This window comes from Corylus avellana, chromosome 1 (assembly GCF_965113065.1).
Source record: "Corylus avellana chromosome 1, dhCorAvel1.hap1.2, whole genome shotgun sequence".
NCBI classification, from domain to species: Eukaryota; Viridiplantae; Streptophyta; class Magnoliopsida; order Fagales; family Betulaceae; genus Corylus; species Corylus avellana.
In genome coordinates, this window is record NC_142490.1 from 34,619,829 (window position 1) to 34,638,739 (window position 18,911).

The following is an 18,911-nucleotide window of genomic DNA, read 5'->3' on the forward strand; positions in this document are numbered from 1 at the left end:
GAAACCAATAGGTTGATCCATATATATTTCCTCAGCTAGTTCTCGGTTGAGAAAAGCAGTTTTAACATCCATTTGGAATAATTCTAAATGCAAATGTGCGACAATGGCAAGGACCATGCGAATGGAGGCAAACCTTACTACTGGGGAGAAGGTTTCCTTGTAGTCAACACCCTCCTTTTGGATGTAACCCTTCGCTACAAGACGTGCCTTATACCTTTCAATTGAACCATCCGCCTTACGCTTGATCTTTAAGACCCATTTGTTTCCGATGGCATTGTGTCCTAGCGGAAGGTCAACCACATCTCGGACCTGGTTAGTCCTCATTGACTCTATTTCTTCATTCATTGCTTTTATCCACTCATTACTAGCTGGAGATGAGATAGCCTCATGGTATGACCTAGACTCATCATCATCTTGCGGAGTAACCATGAAAACATCACCTTCAATCTCAAAGTGTCATCGAGGGATTTTTCCACGTTCACTTCTACGCAATTGAGGTTCTTGTGAATCCTCTTCTAGTGGTGTGCTCCCACTAGGCGGCAAGTCACTCCCACTATCCCTAGGAGATAGGAAAATTTCTTCCTCATTCTCTACTAGGCTGCTTGGAGTGTCTCCCTCCTGATCCACTAATTCATACAGTTCCAAATCTTTATTAACTTCACCCCTGCTAGGGTATTCATTCTCAATGAAATCGACATCTCGTGACTCTATTTCAGTCACTCTTCCATCGGGTTGTTCGCCTATTAACACGTAGCCCTTAGAATGTTCTGAGTATCGACTATATCGTATAAAGATACACTTCTTTCCTCTAGGGCCTAACTTCCCATACTTATGGGAAGTATCATGAACAAAACCCGTCGAACCCCATGGTTGTAGATTATCCAAATTGGGCTTTTCACCTGTCCATAACTTGTACGGTGTGGAAGGTACTGATTTTGAGGGCACTCGATTAAGAATGTAGGCTGCAGTCATAAGTGCATCTCCCCAATATGATATTGGTAGGTTTGCTTGCGCTATCATTGACCTAATCATTTCTAGTAGAGTTCGATTTCTCCTTTCCGCCACACCATTTTGTTGTGGCATACAAGTCATCGTTAGCTGTCTTTTGATTCCTTTTCCTTCACATAGCCCTTTAAATTGCTCAGATAGATACTCGCGTCCATGGTCAGTTTTAAGAGCTTTGATGCTCTTGTCTAATTGGTTCTCAACCAAAATCATATAATGCTAAAGCAATTCAAAGCTTCAGACTTATGGGAGATTAAGTAGACATGACCATATAGCGTGTAATCATCAATAAATGTGATGAAGTAGGAACCACCATGCCTTGCTCTTATATTCATTGGGCCACAAGTGTCTGAGTGAATTAATTGCAATGGAAAAGATGCCCTAGTGGCTTTTCCAAATGGTTTTCTTTTTGACTTTCCCATAAGACAATGTTCACATGTGGGCAATGACGTTTTAACGAGTCGATCTATAAGGCCTTCTCTAGCCAATCTTTTCATTCTATCTTGCCCTATATGGCCTAATCTAGCATGCCATAATATAGAATCAATTATAAACATTATCACTAGAAGTCAACAAAGCAATTGTATTATCATAATATAAGTTATTGATGCCCAAAACCATAAATCCATTAGAAACAAAGCCACAACCATAGTAATGTGTATCTAAAAATATCTTTACACCCATATTCTTGAAATCAATCTCAAACCCTAATCTAAGCAACTGATTAACTGATAGCAGCTTTCGCCGAACTTCAGGAGCATACAATACATCATGGAGTAACAAAGTGCGCCCTGGTCTCAAATCCAGTTTTTAAGTACTAATGCCTAGTACATCCACACTAGATCCGTTCCCCGTGTATAATCTTCGGCTTCCAACTGGTAAGCGACGATACTCCACGTAACCCATACGTTCTCTCGGTACATGTTCGATTGCTGCTGAATCTACAGTCCATTCAGAAGAAGAATCAACAACCATAACATGACTAGTAACATAAATACCACAAGACATGAAATTAGGGAGTACCTTCTTCGGCTGAGTGCATTCATGACCGAAGTGTCCTTCCTTGCCACAATTGAAGCAGTTCAACTTAGATTTGTCTTTCTTCCCACCATGCTTACCTTTCCTATGTTTGGTGGATTTAGCCTTCTTAGGCGCAAGTCTTCTAGTTTGATGAGTGCCAAATATGGTATATTTGGGACCCCTTTATTTACATTTGTTAATCCTTTAGCTGTGTTGTTAGTTAATGTTTTATGTTAGTTTTGTGTTTTTAATATTTTGTAGACAGTTGAAGAAAAACTACAGCTTTAAAGGGAAAAATGCAAAGTTTCGAAGAAAGCACAGTTTGAGAAGACCTAGATGATGTGGTTAAGTTTAACCAAATCCAAGAAAAAGGTTAAATCAGATTGGATAAAATTTCGGATTAGATTCAAATTCAGATTCTGCACACATCTCAGTATTTTGACCATAACTTTCTGCTCAAATATTAGATTGAAGTGATTCAAGCGGCATTGGAAAGCTAACTTAAAATACTACAGTCCATTCTGAAATATGATTTTCCTAATTCAGAAGGTTACTATGCCAAAATCGCCTCGCAATAAAAGGACACAAATCTGGACGAATCCTATTCCGATTTCAAACTTCTATTTTGACCGGGAGACAAACTTCTGAATTATCTAGGTGTAATAGGGCTTATAGGACTTTCCTAGGCCTATAAATAGACCTCTTTGCATTCAAGAAAAGATACACAATTTCAGAGACTAGTTTTGGGATACAATTTTGGAGACAGAATGTAATCCACAACTTTTCTTTTAGTTTAGTTTTTCTTTAGGTTTTAGTTTCATAGTCATATGGAGCTAAATTCTCAACTAAGGTTAGGGGTGAAGCCTCACCGATGAAGTACAACATCGCTTTATTGTAAGTTTTATTATTCCGATTTTATTGGTTTTATATTTCAATTGTTTTACTTATTTCAATTGTGTTGAATGAATCTTAGATATCTTGTTGTGATTTAAGGATACACTTGATGATTTAGGATAATTTCACATAATTACTTGCTTGGTTTTATATGCCTAAAAATTGGATATCCCTTGTGATTTGTTCTACGGATACATCTGGTGTTTCAATTAAATTTGGATTCCTTTTGTGATTTGGTCAATGAATAGATACAATGGATGGTTTTGATTAATTCTTTGAAGCATAGTAAAAAATACATAAGATTTAAATTGTGAGAACTTCGGATTAATATTGATGAATATAAAAGATGTTGTTATGATTTGGTGAGTGTAGATTCCACATCCTTAGTGCCTTTATCTATTGATTTACTTAGTTTATTTAGTTTATGTTTAGTCTTTTAATTTTCAAACCAAAATCAAAACCCTTTTGGAACTAGGTTAGGATTTAATTAGTTTAGATATAAATTGCTCTTTCAAAAATATAATTCTCTGTGGGATCGACCTCGCACTTGCAATCCATTAACTACAATCGATTCGTACACTTGCGAGTTAAATAAATTTGCACAACACCAGTCATTCCTTGCATGAGATCTTTTTTTCTGGTTCCAGTGCTTGGGCCTAAATGCCCTACACGAACTAGATTCAGCCATATTAACAAATGCTTCAAGTTTAGCAGCCTCTAGCTCAAGATGACGCGCTACATCCTCAAATGTTTTAATATTTTCGTTGTGCGTCATGTTTTGGCTCATAGTTTCCCAAGATTTTGGAAGAGAACGAATGACAACTTGGACCTACTGTTCATTGGTGAGATTGTTTCCAATGACTTTAAGCTCGTGAGTCATAGAAGACATCACTCTCAAATGTTGCTTCATTGTATGGTTATAGCGCATTGAGTATGAGTCAAACTTCATTGTTAATCCGCGCAGCCTAGTAGCCGAAGTGCCTCCATATCTCAACTTGAGAGCTTCCCACATGTCTTGGGCAGTCTAACACTCTTCAAATTCACCTATAAGATCATTGCTCATGCTGCTTAACAATGTGAAGCGCACAGAACGATCTTTCTTGAGCCAACTCTCATAGGCATCAAGATCGCTGTTACACCTACATCTTTCACCTGAAACCCATGGGCTAAAAGCCCAACATCCCAAGAAGACCCGATACACCCAAATGGGCCCTATGAATGCGACCCAGCATGGAACAGACTGAATGCAGCATCATTTGTAGCACTCCCAGTTGACCGAGGATCAACTGCTCTACCACAGCAGATCTCCCACACCTAACATCCAGGTGCATCCAATATAGACGGAATACAACTCGCCTGTGATAAGACAACTCACACATAGCGGGATCATTGGAGCGGTTACAATCTGCTTATAAAGGCCCATGATAGTTACGCACCATCTCGGAATCCGGTCAATGCAAGTAACAGCCTCTTACCAACCATAATGACAGGAGACACAAATATTAACTCCATTGGCCATTACGCCCAAATCCCGAATCCTCTGCCCGGTCATCATAGTCACCTCTACGTAATCGACTATGAAAGACCTCGCTTCAAAGGTACACGACGGAAATATCAAAAGGCATTCAAAGCATCCAGAAACACCAAAAGTTCAAAGACAGTTCAAATATGCACAGAACAAAAAATCCTTATACAAACAAAAAATAAGAGGTTTAAGTCTGGGGAGCTGCTCCCACGTCATCAGCATCATCATCTATGACAATCTTGGGACCAAAACGCTTGGGGGGTAAGTTCGCTTCCGGGCGGAACCCATGCACATTGATTTCTAGAGCATCAGGAATCAATTCTCTACCTGCATCAACCATTTCATCAATAGCAGCAGCAGGCACCTCCAAGAAGTTCGGCTCCACTGTGGCAGGGTCAATGCCAAACTGATCCCTGCGGATGGTCAGGTATTGAGGATTCTCAAAACCCCAATGAAATCCGCGGGCCCACAATAAATCTTGGAGCCAGGGAACAAACAATAGGTCCGCAAGATAACGGACCACTGTAACCTTCTAGTAGCGGTTCCCTTGGCAAAATTGATCACATCTGGCCTGAGAAGCTCCCAAATCACCTACAAGCTTCTCACGAGCATCTTCCAACTGGGAAAATTGAGCCTCAAGCGGCTCGGAAAGTCTCCGAAAATCCTCTTCGGAAACCCGAATCTCAGAAAGCTCCTCCGTGATTTTCACATTTTTCGCAACCAATCGGGCAGCTATGGACTCCGCCTCCATAACATGTTTCGCTAACTCCTGGCCCTTCCGGTTGACAACTTCTAGACGCGTTTGAAGTTGAACATTGGCTGACTTTGATTCACTAAGCCTTAGCTTGCTCTCAAAGATCTCATTCTCTTTTTTCTGCCAGTAGATGGCTAAGATTCTCCACTTCAGAATTAGGATCCTGAGAACCAAAGGCCTCTTGCCGATTACTTATCTTCCGAACTAAATCTCGAAGAGTGGCTCTCTCATCAGCATACTCCCACTGGCCTTCATGAAACTCTTTGTACCAACTCGCAATGAGGGTGGAGCACCACACAAAAGAAAATCACGTTACAAACAACGAAGATACTCGAAAAACGAAATGCAAATAATTTACCGAATAATGACAATGGATCAGCTTGTCCACAAACATCTATGGAGTAAGCCGACCCTCTCCTTGGGTATAATCCGCTGGAAGCAACCTAGTAACAGCTGACAAAGGGTTCCCACCCAAACCCGAGGCCAAGGACCTAATTATTGGTGAACTCCTCCCAGAATTCCCCCTAAGCGGTTGTCCTCGATATATGGGAGTCTGGTTGGATGGTTCAGCCGAGGGGTCTACAAGTCTATCCTTGGGAAGAGACGAAATGCGGGTCTCACGTCGAGTGGCCACTGGCTCTCCTAACTCCTGAGGCCGCGCATCCAAAGGAACTATGTGGAGAGGAGTAGCTTCCACTACAAAAACAGGTTCCGAAGCCTAATCCAAGCAGCGAGGAGGATCGAAAGTTATCGGTACAGAATCAGACTGAACAGAAGACAACACGTCCAGGATATCCCTCGATTTGCCCACACGCCCTTTCTTCGAATGCGGCTCCAAGGGCGCTTTGCCTTTGTTAGATTATCTCTTGGACATCGATGGGTCTACCTCGGACACCGGAACTGATGAAACCTGACCCTGAACATGAGGATACGATGACTTAGAAGCCAAGTTCGAATCTCTCGGAGCAGGAACTGCAGCAGCAATCAGCTTGCCCGAAGAGGAGACATCGTTGTGTGCTCGACTCTTTTTGCTTGGAGGCCGAGCAGGCAACTTTGGAACCATTTTGTCGCCAGTTGGATTTGGTCTTTTAGGATTTCCCTGAAGATCCTAGACAGTCTTGTTCTTCGGAATCTGGTACCCCAAACGTTCACGAATAGTGGAATTAGTAACAATGTTACCAAAAAGCATCCGGTCCACACTCTCGAGAAGCTGAGAATACTCCAGGATGTAATCAACACGGCCTTGCTGCTCTGAGTTCAGCATAGGGCACTCCTTCCTTGCCAAGGAAAAGGAAATAAGGCCGTGAAAAGCAAAACAAAGAAGAACAGAGGAAAAACCGAGAACACTTACAACTCTCTCGAGAAACACCCCACTCTCGGGGAATGGAATGCTGCAGGGGCAGAGCCTCAGACGTCGACGCCTCCCCAGCTCCAGATATGTAGAAGAATTGCTCCGCCCAATGTCTATTGTTGGATTACGTACTCCTAAATTCAATGAAGTGGTTCTTCCTGCGAACCATGAAAGTCACCGTTTCGGAAGTGGGATAGAAATGGGGACCGTATTTGTTCAAGAACTTTGGGATTGACAGAGTCTTCCCCGGGAATACAGAAGGCCACAATAGAAGCGTGGCCAGAAAGTAACGCCAACTGTTTGGCATCAGTTGTACGGGGACCACTCCCAAGAATGACAACATTTCTCTCACTATGGGAGAAAAAGGCAGGTGAACCCCTACCATGAACATACGTTCATGAACACATATATCTCCAGGACTGCCGACCATTCCGGTGGACCCATCTGGAAAGTGCAGAGAAACCGACAAAGGAATGTCGTAATTGTGACGAAGCACCCTCTCATCCTCCACCGAGAAGTAGGATCTTTGCCGACGGGGGAAATCCAATTGCAAGGATGAAGAAGACGCATCACCAACCGGACGCACTCTGGCAGGAGAACCGCCCGAACGACGGATCAAAGGGACTTCCGGCGACTACTCATCGGCAGTTTTGCTAGCATCTACTGGAAGCTTGTTAGAAGACATAATTGCAAGAGAGATCAGTTCAGCAAAATATTATCAAAACTGCGGGAGTGGGGAATCGAAACAGGGCGAACTTACATATGAAGAGCATCACTCGACCATTAAGCCAGAGCCGCTTCTTGAAAAGGTACAACGGTCCAAATCTATAAACGGTTATTTACAGATTCGACCAGACCATTTTCAACCTCTGAAAACTCAAATGTTGCCCTATTTTCAAATTCGCTTCAAACTTAAATCCTTCGTATCTCCCTCATTATAGGTCCGTTTTTTGCATTCCATATGTCAAATTAAACCTTATGACAAGTATAATCTAACCATATGAAAAATTAACGCATTTGATGATAAACAATTATCAGAAAAATAAAAAACAAAGTTTTAGTGTTCTTCAACTAAGAATGTCATATCTCTCAACATACATGTCCAATCATCACCAAATTTTGTGGGCATGTTCATATGAATGTTCTCTACAACATGTATAAATTTGGTGGTCTAATTCCTTCATTTTCGAAAATTTGCCATTAAAGGCCATATATTAATGAAAATGGTATATGAATCAGAAACTTGGTTTCATTGCAATTTCTCATGTATAGAAAAACATTTACACAAGCATACATACAATGAGAAACACTCAACCTGTCTCTAATACTAATGTTGGAAAAAACATAAACATAAAAACATAGAGTTCTATGTGTGTACTTTCTTCTAGAACTCACAAATAGGATCTTTGGTAAGTGTTCTACAATGTATAGTAATTCCTCTCACGTACAAATTCGAAAGAACTCAACAATGGTGTTTTATTACAAGAACAAAACACATATGCCCACAACCTAAATGCTCTTTGATGAAGAATATAAGAGAGAATTGAGAGAGATTTAGAATTTTTGATTCTGTAATGATTGAATGAATAATCTGTAGTTTTAACTTCCATCCCATGGGTATTTGTAACCAATCAAGAGACACAACTCTTGGTTATGGAATTCCAAGAGATACAACTCTTGATTTTATATGGACCAATTCCACTGTGGGTATGTTAAGATCTAATTACTAACAACTACTGTATCAACCTCAACTATTAATCTTTAGAAGTATGATTTTTGTCCTTTATTTATTTTCTAAAGAGGAACTGTTTTTTAAAATTACGATTAAAATTCAATAATAATTATTCTAAATTTAATCATCATTTTAAAAGGCCACATAATTTTATTGAACATAAAAGAATCTTTACACTATGAACATATTAAAGGTGAACAATGACTACCGTAGTGAAAGCAACTTCACTTTGTATTTTTTTTTTTTTTCAATCAGAAAGAATTTTGTAAAAATTAAAGCACAAGAACAAGAGATGCATCTAAAATTAAACACTAAGGATTTACATCCACGTACTAAAGCCTCTGAGGCTACATTTTTGCTCTTATCCTTGATGATGTTTACAATACCAATGATACATATTTTATAAGAAAAATGTGAATACAAGGATTCGATTATAATCACAATCATATGGAAATATATTCTAACAGCTGTCAATGAAGATACACGAGGCCAAAGATCATGATGCTAGCAATAAACTTTGGCATCAAGGTTACGGTATATGCTCCCAAATGGTAGCTCAATCGGCAGTGGACCATGCCTCATGAAGCGGAGGTCACTAGTTTGAATCCCCCCTCCCCTTTCCCTTGTATGGACATGTCAAAAAAAAAAAAAATGGTTACAATATACAATTTCCTAATAGTTTTTTGGGTAAAGTCTACATACCTCCCTCAAACTACCACCCAAATGACAATGTCTCTCCCAAACTTTCAATTGTGATCATGTTTCTCGAAACTACTACAACATTGTCAATGTCCCCGTAAAGCTAGCAAAAATATAAAAATGCCCCTATATATTTCTCAATAAAACAAAAATACCCCTATAAGTTAAAAATAAAATAAAAATTAATTAAAAAAGAACGATTTAAAAAAAAAAAAATTATTTTTTAAACAAAAATTTTTAACTTTTTTTAAAAACGAATTTTTTTTAGAAAACGAAAATTTTTATTTTCTTAAATGAAAATTGTTAATATATATATATTTTTTTAAAAAAAAAAACTGAAATTTGTATTTATAAAATTTATAAAATAAAACAAAAAGTTTCAATTTTTATAACAGAAAAAATCGAAATTTTTTATTTTCTTTCTTATAAGAAGGATTTTTTTTTTTAAAAAAAAAAAAAAAATTTAAATGTGCCACCCTTTGGATTTTTTTTTTTTTTTTTGTATATAGGTTTTTTCTAGAAGTTTTAGTAACCCGATTTCAGCAAGCCGGCAGACCAGACAAGGCCTCAGACAGCTTAGCCCGATGAGGTCTTGGATGCCTAGTCCGAGACCCAACTCATCAGGGCAAAATAGTCAAGTGCCGAGGGTAGGTTGGTCATTTCACAATGAGGATATCTACATACTCTATTCAAACGTGTGATCTTATCCCACATTTGAAAAGGCTATCCACAACGTAAACCAGCTGTCAACATATCAACATGCAGACACGTATCCGAGAATAACTCGGGCATTCAAATATGATGTTATTTAGATAAAAGCACTTATCCTATAATTTCAAACCCTTGAGATTTAGGAATGGCTAACAACCCATATCCTTCGCTAGTAACTGCACAGCGAATACTCAAGGTATGGGAGCCGTAGGTCACGGGACTACAGCTACGTGAGGCCTATAAAATGCAAGTCATATTGGAACTTTCAGGTAATCGCAACTTTACTCTCTAGCTTCTGTTGCTTATATTCCTCTTCCTCAAATACTGACTTAGGCATCAGAGCTTCCCCCGCCGGAACACCACTGATTGCTTTGATCCTCTTGTTTGTTCTGTTTTCAACTTGATTCCTCCTCCACCGTCAGAACACTAAACACCAAGGAGTGCCACGTCATCAAAAAACTGTGCATCAACAAGAAAGAAAAAGAAAGAGAAATTAAAATTGAACCTTTAAAAAACTATAGCATAGGTGCTGAAGATTTTCTTACGGAACCTAAGCCAAATAGTAACTATTGGCACTAGTATTTCGAACATCTTTCAGAGGAACATCTAAATGGTGATATTATTGCGACAAATTTTTCCATTGATTTTTCTACTATTTCAATGGGAAATGGGAAATGTTGGATCCAAACTGTTAGAACAGTTTCTAGTAGATGGAGTGAACTACATCTTCTTCGAGGCACTTTGAATCTTTGATCATGTTCTTCAATGCTCCCACAATCGTTACAAAATAGTAAGGGTATAGCACCCTGGCTTTATAAGCAAGCCGTAAGTGGAATTATTTAAATCCTCATGTGACACTACTGCGTGTTGGTAGCTTCTTTTTTTCATCAAAGTTCTCCAGAAAGTATAAATGTACCAAAGCATCTAATTTAAACTTCACATTATATATACATCAACAACTAGTATTTTAGTCTCTCCAAAAACTGCCACAAATGACATGTTACATAACTTACAAGGTCATTAGCAATACACTATATATCACAAGATGCCTTAAGTGGCATACTAAAATACACACATCAAACACTATTAGTATTTCTACAACTAACTTAAAGTAAGTCAGTGCTTCCAAAAATAGGGGAGTCCTATCAGTCCTATGCATAGTAGTGTGGACTCTCTCGTACGGAACTGCATCCCTTTCCTCCTCTTCATCAACTGCATCTAAAAAATTATCACAATTTTAAAGTTGGAAGGGTGAGTCCACGACTCAGCAAGTTCTGGCAAGTTGACCATTTATAATCAGAGCCCTCTTTTGTTTGAAAACTCTATCTCATCAATAGCGTTTACTAGACAGCCATGTATGCAAGGTTTTCCACAAATGAGTTTTAATAAATGTATGGCTAAATAGTAAATTAGGTGATAGACATTTTGATACATAGTAAATAAACAAAATAATATTTCTTTGCATTTTCTTACTACATAATTAACTTCACATTTCATAATATGAAGCGGTAAAGTAGTTCATAACATGATGAGAAAAACATCAGTTAGAAATCAAGATAATTTCAGCCCATAGCATTGCATAACATAGCATATCATCATAACAATAAGTGAATTTATACTCTTACTTATCCTCAGGAGTTCGCTAAGTGCTACCCCACTTAACCGCAAGGTTGCTAACAATTTATCTCTCTCATAGCTTTGTGGTGTTGAGCGTGTAGCCTCACTCAACCGCTAGGCTATTTGGCAACTTTGTTTCCCCTTCCTAACATTGGGGTATCAGGCACATAATCCCCACCTGACCGTTGGGCTTTACATGCATTCATACATAGTATCATATTTTTCATAGTATTATAATTTTTGCAAATCATGTTTTCCTTCCAAAACTCAACTTCTTTTCTAAATCATTTCCTTTGAAAACACATTTTCATGTAACACATTTCAAAATATATTCATACATGTGATTAAAATAATAGGGATCAGCAAAACATATAGAACATGCTTTTGTAAAATAATAAGGTCAGTAAGTTTGAACTTATCGGTTTGAGTTTGAATTCCTTAAATGCAGTCTCCCTTGTCAGTACCTTTTATGCATTAGTATTGTACTTATCACATTAGCAAGTATTTATTTTATAATATTCCTACGCCTCATTTTAAATCCCAGGATCGTTAAAAAGTTAAAATAACTCGAGAAACATTATTCCCATTCTTTTCCCTTATCCTAAAAATTTGGCCAGCATAACGACATGTTTACAGTATCTTGGTATCAATTAGGCATAGGGGTGTCAAGGCGGTTACGGTTAGCGGTTATTGCCAATAACCGCTAACCGTAACCACCTTAGCAGTTAGTAGATTTCACTAACCGCAACCGCTAACCGCCTAGCTGTTAACGGTTAGCGGTTAACTGCTGGTTAGCGGTTAGTGAAATAGATAAGCGCTCGCTAACCGCTTTTTCAAAATTGGGCTTTTTTTGGGGCCTTTTTGGGCTTTCTTTAGGGCTTTTCGGGCCTTTTTGGCTTTTTTTTTACCCTCATTTTTCTTTTCTTTTTTTCTTTTTTTTTGTTGGTATTTTTAGTGTCTTCTTGGGCCCAATTGCTATAAAAAGAGCCCATATTGAAAAATCAAAAATATTGGACCCAAAATTTACATTTACTTGTACTTTAAAAAAATTTCCTTCAATATTAAATCATAACCGATTAACTTTAAAAAAAAAAAAAAAAAAAAAAAAAAAAAAAAAAAAAAATCAACACAATATATAAAAAAAAAGTTCAGAATTCAGACAACTGTCACAACATATAATGATAATACATTAATACTTAAATTGTGTTTATAAGTTACACATTGGTCATTATTTAATTCAATGTCAATTACTTAATTAGATATTATACGAATTATATCATCATTGTACATTAATAATATGATTCACTTGAAGTCTTGAATAAAGTATTTGAATTGTCATTGAATCATATGATTAAGTATTGATATTATACATTTATATTATTCATATGCATATGTAGACTTATATAGACTTATAAGTTAACTTAAACGTTTATAACATACATTGGAAATAAGTCTCTAGATATTTAATTGTTATAATAGTATGAATTGGTATTCTTATAAGTTATGTCATATTATATATGTAAAATTTGTTATTATATAATCAAATGATTTAATGATCAATTGATCGTGTGATATAATCATATAAATTATAGTGATAATATATTAATACTCAAATTGTGATTTAATTATTTTTTCAAAAAAATTGTGATTTAATGCGGTTACGGTTATTAAACCCAATAACCGCTAACCGCTAGGCGGTTATAGTGGTTAGGCGGTTAGCGGTTAATACAGTTAAGCGGTTATAGCGGTTAGCGGTAAAACCGCCCGCATTGACACCCCTAATTAGGCATCATAATGACTTATCTAAACCTCGTAATATTATTTGGGCATAATAATGACTATATAGCATTTTTTTTTTCATATTTTCATATGGGCATTACTATGGCATTAGTGTAATATTTAATAAAAATCTCTAGCATTACTTGGACATCACAACGACGCTAGTGTAAAATACCTAATAAAATTTAGGGGAAAATGCACTTAACCACCCCTCCCACTGAAGTTTGACCACATTTTCAATTTGAACCCAATGTTTATAAATTTGTAATGTACTCTTGCAAAGTTATAAAATTTTGCAATTCGACCACTCTATTACTCAATTCCGTCTTCCTTGACGGAAAGTCAAACAGACACGCACGTGATAATTTTTCTCTCAATCTTTTCATATTGCCCCTAATTTTTTAAAATTAAAAAAATAAAAATAAAAATAGGGGGTGGCTCCCTTTGGCCATCCAGCCACCCCCATCTAGCCTCCCATGACCCATGGGGGTGGCCGAGAATCCAGCCATTTGAGTACATTGCAAATTTTTAAACATTGGGGTTCAAATTAAAAATATGGTCAAACTTCGGGGATAAAGTGCATTTTTTTCCTATAATTTAGGTTGCACAACGACACATTTGTAATATTTAAAAGGATTATTGAATATAATATCATTCCCTAAGGCCTAAGATATTAAATTATACTTTTCGGAGCAATTTAGACATCATAACGATAATAACTATAATTAATATAAACTAAGGATAAAAGAATTATATCCAGCAATCTCATTTGAAGAAGCTTTAAGCCTATATATATATATATATATATATATATATATATATATATATATATATATATATATATATATATATTCTACGAGTTACTTTCTTTTTCTTTTCTTTTTTTTCTTTTTTTTTTTTTGAACTGTCACTACGTGAGAGAGGGTGAGAGAATTTTTTTACTGAAAAATCATACACTGCCGTATGCTATTTATAGGCAATTTTTAGGACATGGCTGGTAATAAACCTAAAGGCTGAAGCAATAAAAACAAAACTTAGATTGTCGTTTTTGATAGTGGGCGTCGATATCTCCGGATTTATTTTAGGTGAGTTGCAATTTTTGTAGCCACAAAAATAGCTTGGAGAAGATTTGAGAGGATTCCATACTTTTAGGTTTGTGCTACAATAGATTTTCTTTTTCCTTTTCTTTTTATTTATTTATTCCTTAATAAAAATATATGTTGGGTCATGAATCAGCTGGGTTGGGCCCAGTACAAAGTTTGCCGGCCCATTCCCAAAGCTCGGTCATTTTTACTGTTCAAAACAAATTCATGTTCGGCAAATTTCAGCTTCTCTGAAAGTATATTATCGACACTCGGTTATCAACCAAGCCTAAGTTAATAACCGAGTGTTACCTTCAGGAATGATAGACATATCTGAATAAATATCTTATTTACTGCTCCTCAATATATTAACGACACGTGGACCCTCAGTAGGTCTACAGTGTTAGATGAACAGGTACAACCCGATGCCTATAAAAGGGGGGTCCCCTCTCACTATTTCGGTAACTTCTTTTACCCTCCAAAACTGAATATCCTGCATATACTTATCTCACCCATAATCTTTAAGTTCATTTTTCTGTTAAACACTGTGACTAACTTAGGCATCGGAGCTTTCTCTGGCCGGACAACACCAGTAGCTTTGATCCTTTTTTCTTTGTTGATTATTCAGTTACAATCCTCAGTTGATCGTTCGGTTACACAGAGCCCCCTCCACGTCACCATTAGGAAAACTGCTCAAACAGTTTGGTGCCGTCTGTGGGAACTCGATTTTTATCAGTTCTTACTAAATTCAATATTCCAATATGGTGAACACACCCCCACATCCAGATACACCTCTAGATCCTATCCCAGATATTCCCGGAACATCACATGTTCCAAATCCACAAACAGCCTTGTTGGAAGGTTTCATGAAGCGAATAGCCGAATCTATCGAAGCAATGAAGAAACAGAATGAAGAGATCGTCTCTAGGCTACCTCCTAGAGAAGATTCAGCATTAAATAGAAGGCAAGAAGAGTCTCATAGGGAGCCACCACCATCCACCCGCCAGCAATCAACTCGTCAGGACGCTGGAAGTTCAATACGAGGAAGTCCTCATGTCTCTCGGACCAAAGAAAATTCTCACCAACGGAAGCCCAACAATGGTTCACAGCTCAGTGGCAGGTTCACAGCTCAGTGGCAGGTCACACCATGGCGAATCTAATCATGCCAAAACCCGTGATAATCATTCCCGGTGTAGCCATGCTCATCATGGTCGGTCACATCATGTCAAACCTACGGAAGTTGCTGTGAATAAAGATGTTGAAGATCTTAAGGAGAAGTACGAAAAAATGGCTTTCTTAATTGAAAATGGAGAAAATTGGTCTGCCACCGAGGATCTTATGCAACACACCAATTAACCTTTTACTAATCGGGTGATGAGATTTCCAATGCCCGATAGTTTTAAGGTTCCTCGAGTTGGTGAGTATGATGGACGTGGAGATCCTTCTGACCATAAGGAAAGTTTCCGAGCTCATATCATCCTTCATGAAACTCCTGATGAAATCGCTTGCCGAGCCTTTCCCTTGACTCTGACGGAACTTGCCAAAGAATGGTTTGGAAGTCTGAGCCCTAAGTCTATTGATAATTTCGATTATCTTGGGCAGCAGTTCTTAGGACAATTTTTCGCCGTTCGAAGAAGAAAGAAGAACCCAGCATATCTATTATCTCTCGTGCAAGGAGAAGGTGAGTCCCTGAAAGATTATATGTTACGGTTCAATCGTGAGAAACTGACAATAGAAAGCACGGATGAACAGACTATTTTCTCAGCATTGATGCACGGTATACAGACTGAAGGGCCTTTAATGGCCAAGTTAGCCAAAAAACCGAAAACAGGAACTCTAAGACAATTTAACAACAAAGCTGAAGAGTTCATCAACCAAGAAGAAACTATCTCGGCGTTGTTGAAATCCAAAGCTGCCGAGAGTAAGCCTGTTGCTGGTCCACTCATAACAAAACCGAGGGTTTTCGTCAAAAAGAAGAAAAAAGACCGCCAGAACCCGAAGACTCTAGAGAAGAAGATTGATCTACCACCCCGGCCAAGTCAACATCAACAGTATGTGGGATGGACACCCCTAAACACAACTGTTTATAAGGTGTTCATGGAAGTTGGGAAGGATCCAAGCTTCAGATGGCCAGGAAAGATGAAGTCTCTTCCCCAAAACCGCAACTCTCAAAAGTTTTGCGAATATCATAATGATCACGGGCATCAAACCGAGGATTACATTAGTCTTCGGTTCGAGATTGAAAAGTTTTTAAGAAATGGAAAGTTTCTTAACTTCTTAACTGAGGAAAATGGCAAAGGGAAGAATCTCCAAGACAATCAGGGTCAGCATTCGGGTCAGAATAATGATCGGCCACGTAACCAAAGGCAGAGGCGCGACGAGCCGAGGGTATCACAAAGCAAGCAACAGAATCCACAGAACCAGGCCATAGTCGGTGACATCCGAACAATCCCAGGAGGCCTTGCTGGTGGAGGGGAATCAAGTTCAGCAAGGAAGGCCTACGTCAAGCAGGCAAGAATGGAAGAAATCTTTGTGCTTGAACAACCCTCCAAGATCCAGAAGCAGGAACCGAGCGTTCTCACATTTTCTGAGGAAGATGCGAAAGAAGTCTCGATGCCACAAGTTGATGCATTGGTGATAACCTTAACGGTGGCTAATCATGCTGTTCACCGAGTCTTGGTGGACAATGGCAGTTTGGCTGATATTCTCTACTGGACAGTTGTTCATCAGTTGGGCATTAGCCGAGAGAAGTTAAAGCCCTTTCTATCACCCTTGATAGGGTTTGCAGGAGAGCACGTCCAACCCATTGGAATGATTTCTCTTCCGATCACAGCAGGGACCTCCCCTAGACAATCCACTATCATGGTGGATTTTTTGGTGATCGACCGACCATCAGCCTACAATATAATCATCGGTCGTCCAGCTTTGAATCAATTAAAGGCAGTAACTTCTACCTACCACTTAAAGTTGAAGTTCCCAACAACCGATGGAGTCGGTGAGGTTAAAGGAGACCAAGTTGTTGCCAGAAGGTGTTATAACACATCTTTGAAAAAATGCCCAAAGTAAGCACTTTTGACGATCAGCAATTTGGGCGATGATTGGAAGATGCATTTGAGAAAGGAGCCAGCCGAGCCATTAGTTGACATACCAATAGCTGAGGGAAAGGTTGTGAAGGTCGGTTCTCAGTTAACTTCTAAAGTTAAGGAAGTTCTTGTTCAGTTTCTCCGGCAAAACCTCGAAGTTTTTGCATGGTCTCCGGAAGATATGCCAGAGATTGACCCCAAGGATATTGTTCATCACTTGAACATCAACCCAGAGGCCAAGCCAATAAAACAGAAGCGAAGGAAGTTTGCTCCTGAAAGAAACATGGCAATTGCTGAGGAGGTAGACAAGCTCCTTAAAGCTCAGTTTATTGAAGAAGCACATTATCCTGATTGGTTATCTAATGTGGTGATGGTTAAGAAGTCCTCTGGGAAGTGGAGGATGTGCGTAGACTTTACCGATCTTAACAAGGCTTGCCCAAAGGATAGCTTTCCGTTACCCCATATCAGCTCGTTGGTTGATGCAACAGCGGGTTATGAGTTGCTGAGCTTTATGGATGCCTTCTCTGGCTATAATCAGATCTTCATGCATCCATCTGACCAAGAAAAGACAGCCTTCATCACTGACCGAGGTTTATATTGCTACAAGGTCATGCCATTTGGTTTGAAAAATGTCGGGGCAACTTATCAAAGGTTGGTGAATAAGATGTTTCAAGAACAGATCGGGAAGAACATGGAGGTTTATGTTGATGACATGCTGGTCAAAAGCAAGCTGCAGGTAGACCATGTGACAGACTTGCAGGAAGCGTTCAAGACATTGAAGCGTTTCAAAATGAAATTGAATCCTATGAAATGTGCATTCGGAGTTTCATCTGGCAAGTTCCTCGGCTATATGGTTTCCAGCCGAGGAATAGAAGCCAATCCAGAGAAGATCCAGGCAGTTTTGGACATGCAGTCTCCAAAGAATATCAAGCAAGTTCAACAGCTGACAGGAAGAATTGCAGCTTTAAACAGGTTCATCTCTCGGTCTACAAATAAGTGTCTACCATTCTTTAAAATTTTACGAAAAGCTTTTGAATGGTCCAAAGAATGCGAGCAAGCTTTCGAGCAACTCAAAAGATATCTTGTCAGTCCACCTCTTCTCAGCCGGGCTATTCCTGGAGAAGTATTATATTTATACTTAGTTGTATCGCCAACCGCAGTCAATGCAGCTTTGATTCAAGAAGAAGAGGGAGTTCATAAGCCAATTTACTTCATCAGCCGAGCATTGCATGGTGCCGAAGAAAGATATGTGCAGATGGAAAAGCTTGCTTTTGCTTTGGTAATTGCCTCCAGGAAGCTACGACCATATTTTCAAGCTCATACAATCAATGTTTTGACCGAGTATCCATTGAAGAAAGTACTTCGGAAGTTGGACTTGTCTGGTCGGTTAGTCAACTGGGCAATCAAAATTAGTGAGTTCGACATCCATTTCATCTCACATAGTGCCATTAAAGACCAAGCTCTTGCAGACTTTGTGGTGGAATTCACAAACATTCAAGATCAGGAGGATTGGCCGAAAGAGAGGACATGGGTGATTTATGTGGATGGATCTTCTACCAAGAAGAATGGCGGAGCTGGGGTGGTAATTATCACACCAGATGGAAGAGAGTTGAAAAGTTCGTTAAGATTGGAATTTAAGACTACTAACAATGAGGCTGA

The 18,911-nt window shown here is 38.7% G+C and overlaps 1 protein-coding gene across 1 annotated transcript; it reads left to right on the plus strand.

Annotated features, from left to right (window-relative positions):
- The first annotated feature begins 15,543 nt into the window (after positions 1 to 15,543).
- On the plus strand, positions 15,544 to 17,235 carry LOC148589740 (uncharacterized). Its single transcript, XM_088514880.1, has one exon. It carries the CDS (start codon positions 15,544 to 15,546, stop codon positions 17,233 to 17,235), a length of 1,692 nt encoding a protein of 563 aa, XP_088371006.1.
- The last annotated feature ends 1,676 nt before the right edge of the window (positions 17,236 to 18,911 follow it).

What these genes read in the sequence shown, in the direction of transcription:
- LOC148589740 (XM_088514880.1), top strand. Translation starts at nt 15,544, where the DNA reads ATGAGATTTCCAATGCCCGATAGTTTTAAGGTTCCTCGAGTTGGTGAG.